At 34.5% G+C, this 3,460-nt stretch overlaps 1 protein-coding gene across 1 annotated transcript; it reads left to right on the top strand.

Moving 5' to 3' along the window:
* The first annotated feature begins 589 nt into the window (after positions 1–589).
* LOC145638705 (putative F-box/kelch-repeat protein At1g12170) lies at positions 590–2,741 on the top strand. Its single transcript, XM_081689698.1, has 2 exons — positions 590–771; positions 1,324–2,741. The coding sequence occupies exon 2, from the start codon at positions 1,328–1,330 to the stop codon at positions 2,582–2,584; it is 1,257 nt and encodes a 418-aa protein (XP_081545824.1). The 5' UTR covers positions 590–771; positions 1,324–1,327; the 3' UTR covers positions 2,585–2,741.
* Positions 2,742–3,460: the final 719 nt, after the last annotated feature.

The raw sequence follows: 3,460 nt of genomic DNA, 5'->3' as shown, positions 1-3,460 counted from the left end.
AGCAAACAAGCGGTGGATCAAATTACAGAAACAACCAGCTTATTTTCACTAACATCGAGTATGCATAAGTGCAGGAAACAGCTGCAGCTTCTACATGAGATGAAACTTAACTATGGAGAAAGAGGGAAGAACAAGGTAGCAGACATTCTGACAAAAAATGCGAGAGGAGATTTAAATATTTTGAATCAGATTTGTAATTTAGAACATCCTCCTCTAATTTGTATTATTTTTTTAGAAAATTTTGACAATTACCACCTTCTGTTATGTCCATTTTAACAATTACCACCTTCTATTTTTTTTTATTTTTTGAAAATTACCACCTTCTATTTTCAAAAACATCAAAAGTACCACCTCTTCCTCCCAACTACCACGTGACGTCATTTTGAGCTGATTCTTTTCCTTTCCTCCCTATTTCCCTCACTTTTCTCATTCCTAACTCGATTAAAATAAAATTAGACAAAGAGATAATACTTTGGATGAAAAAGTTGATTCAAAGTAACTTCATACGAGTATCCCATTTTGCAACTAAATGGGCGTTACGTACTTACGTTGCCTACCCTTTAATTTAATATAACAGAGAACAAAAATGAAAAAACCTGGAGCATTTGCTCATATCATGATGCACCAAACATAAAGGATACGGAGGACGTTGGCAGCATCTCCCTCAACCCAGATCTTCCTGTTTCTCCCAAATTACATTACAAATTCGTGCTGCACCTTTTTCCTTCACTGAAGCATAATCTGGATTCCTCCATTCAAGCAGCTTCTAAGGTTAGTTTTTTTTTTTTTTTTTTAATTTCAATCATAGAATATCAATTTCACTATCTAGGGTTTATCGTTAATTTTATTCAATTTAGGGTTTGCTTTGTATACCTCTGCTTTAATCTCATAATTAATCCATGATTGTTTGTGATATTATTGATTGGATTTTGGCTTTCGAAAATTGAAATGACAACGAGTTTTGTTATCTTTTGGATTGAACTGATAATTGTTATTTAATTCTCTGTTTTACGTAATTTTTTTCAGAATTTGATTTGATTAGTATTTTGTATACTCAGTAATTGAGGCCCTGGCGTATGAGATTGATCATTAAATATCCTAAATTTAATCTGCTTGTTTTTAATTGGAATCAACTATTTCACTATAATTTAATACATTATTTACTTTTAATTTGGGATTTGTAGTTCAGTTGACGAACATATTATTACTTGCAAGATGATAACTTTTGATGATAGATAATATGTAGCATTTGAATTACAACAAATTAGAGAAGTATGTTGATGTTAAAAACAGTTAAAATTCACCCAATTTATCTACTTGTAGCAAAATGGATTCTGGGGAAACAAACTGCATTCTTCCTGATGATCTGTTTGAGGGTATCCTTTCAAGGCTCCCAGTGAGAGACTTATTGCGAATGCGATGTGTCAGTAAGTCATGGTGTGCCCTCATTGACGGTTCTAGATTCATTTCGATGCACCACCATGCTCAATGTGCCATGTGCAAAGAAAATGGGGATGTGCCTCTCCTTCTTATGAAGCGCTCAACTGCAGTAGTAAATGACTCAAGCCAATGGTATCTTCTCTCTAAACAACAAGGGGATGACAATGTTTTGAATTTGAATTCTGATCTAGAGCGTGATAAAAATTCTGTTTTCACAATGGATCCCTCTTATAGAGAAGAGAAAGTTATTTGTAGAGGCAGTGCTAATGGTGTCATTTGTCTTGAACTTTGGTGCACCAGTCAAGATTGGATGAGTGTTAATATTAGTTGTTGCTTATGGAATCCGGCCACAAGAGAATTTAGGATGATTGCCTATCCTGATGCACCAGATCTTGATCTTCAATATGGATGCATTTTTGTGGTAGTAGGTTTTATGTTTCATTCAGTGTCTAATGATTTGAAGATTATGACTAGAACTAGTATTGTGTCATCTGACATAGGATTAGCATACGATATTTACTCCCTGAACACCAACTCTTGGAAGAGACTTGAGCCGCCATTGTTATTGGGTTGTCTTGGCATGATTCAAAATCCTATTATGGGTTCATGCATAAATGGTGTTTATTATTGGATTAGCAATGCCTTCGGAAGTCATATGCACCCTAAGCTAGCTCAGCATCATGGGTCTTGGGTCCTATCATTTAATATGAGCACTGAGCTTTTTAAATTTTCTGATCTTCCTGAAGTGGATTGGGATTTTCTATCTGGCCCTTCTGACACAAAGTATGATATTGGGCTATACAAGGAATGTCTCGCGGTATTTGTCACCCGCAGATCTCATCCTGAGTTAGTGGGTAATTTTTATATCTGGGTAGCCACTGAATTTGATGATGACTTTGGAGTCCCATTGGCATGGCAATGTTTGTTCTCTTCCAGACCATTTCCAAAACTTTATGGTGTTTTGTCTACTTATGGTGTTATGGCTGGGCGAATGGATGGTGATCTGCTGCTCCTCATCGATGGTGATCTGTACCTTTATAATCCCGCGACAGACAATATCTCGAGCTTTGGTATAAGAGTTAATTTTTGTCACAGATATGTGGTGAGCTTGTTCCCTTTATTGAGGAGGGTTATCCAGAATTAAGCTCATCTTTGTATGTTGGGGGTTTCTAAGAACATTTGTGGTTACTCAGGTTTAGAGTATGAATTTATTTCAAATTGTGTTTTGGATTGTGGATTGTATTACACAATAAAATTACTGGCTTCTTTTTATTATAGTTAGAAGTAAATATTGGTTTGTATTTCTTTTTTACAAAATTGCATTTGGTCCTTCCTCCATCCATTCTTTTTCATAATTTGATCACGGTGCATGACTGAGGGAGGTTGGACTGGGATCTTATAGCACTAAGGTATTGAGCCCCCTAACAAGTTACAAGTTAGCCATTATCAATGTATGCCATTAACTCTTTTTAAAACAACTGAATTTCTATTTATTTTAGACATCCAATTTTCACTTACATATCTATTGTAACAATTTAAGGTTCTGTTTTTTCAAATGAGCTGGGTTCAAAAATCATCCAATAATTTTCTCTATTTTTTTCGCTTACATAATCTTGTGCAAATAATTGTGAGACGGAAAAAATACAGAGAGAATATGATTATCTAAATTATCTTATGCATCAATGATACAACTAAAGTATCATTATATTCATTCTTCGAATGGACACAAAAATTTGCATCAATGGATTCATATCAATGTTTCCCAAATTATGAGCTGAAACACTTGGTGGCTATGTAGAGATATACTCTATACATTGGGCCATCTTTTGATGTGGTAAATTTGCTATTTATTTGATATTTTGACATTTTTAATTGTGATAAGCAGATTCAATTTGATATTGGGACGTTTCTAATTATGCCAGAAATGATGAGCAGATTTGATTTGGTATTGTAACATTTCTAATTGTGTGTAATACGGATTACAAATAGTAGTAACTGTACATTTTAGCTAGTACGAGTA

The sequence above is a fragment of the Chenopodium album genome, chromosome 7 (genome assembly GCF_948465745.1).
Source record: "Chenopodium album chromosome 7, dcCheAlbu1.1, whole genome shotgun sequence".
In the NCBI taxonomy this organism is placed as follows: domain Eukaryota; kingdom Viridiplantae; phylum Streptophyta; class Magnoliopsida; order Caryophyllales; family Amaranthaceae; genus Chenopodium; species Chenopodium album.
Note: the sequence above shows the minus strand (reverse complement) of the source record. Positions and strands in the feature narration are given on the sequence as shown.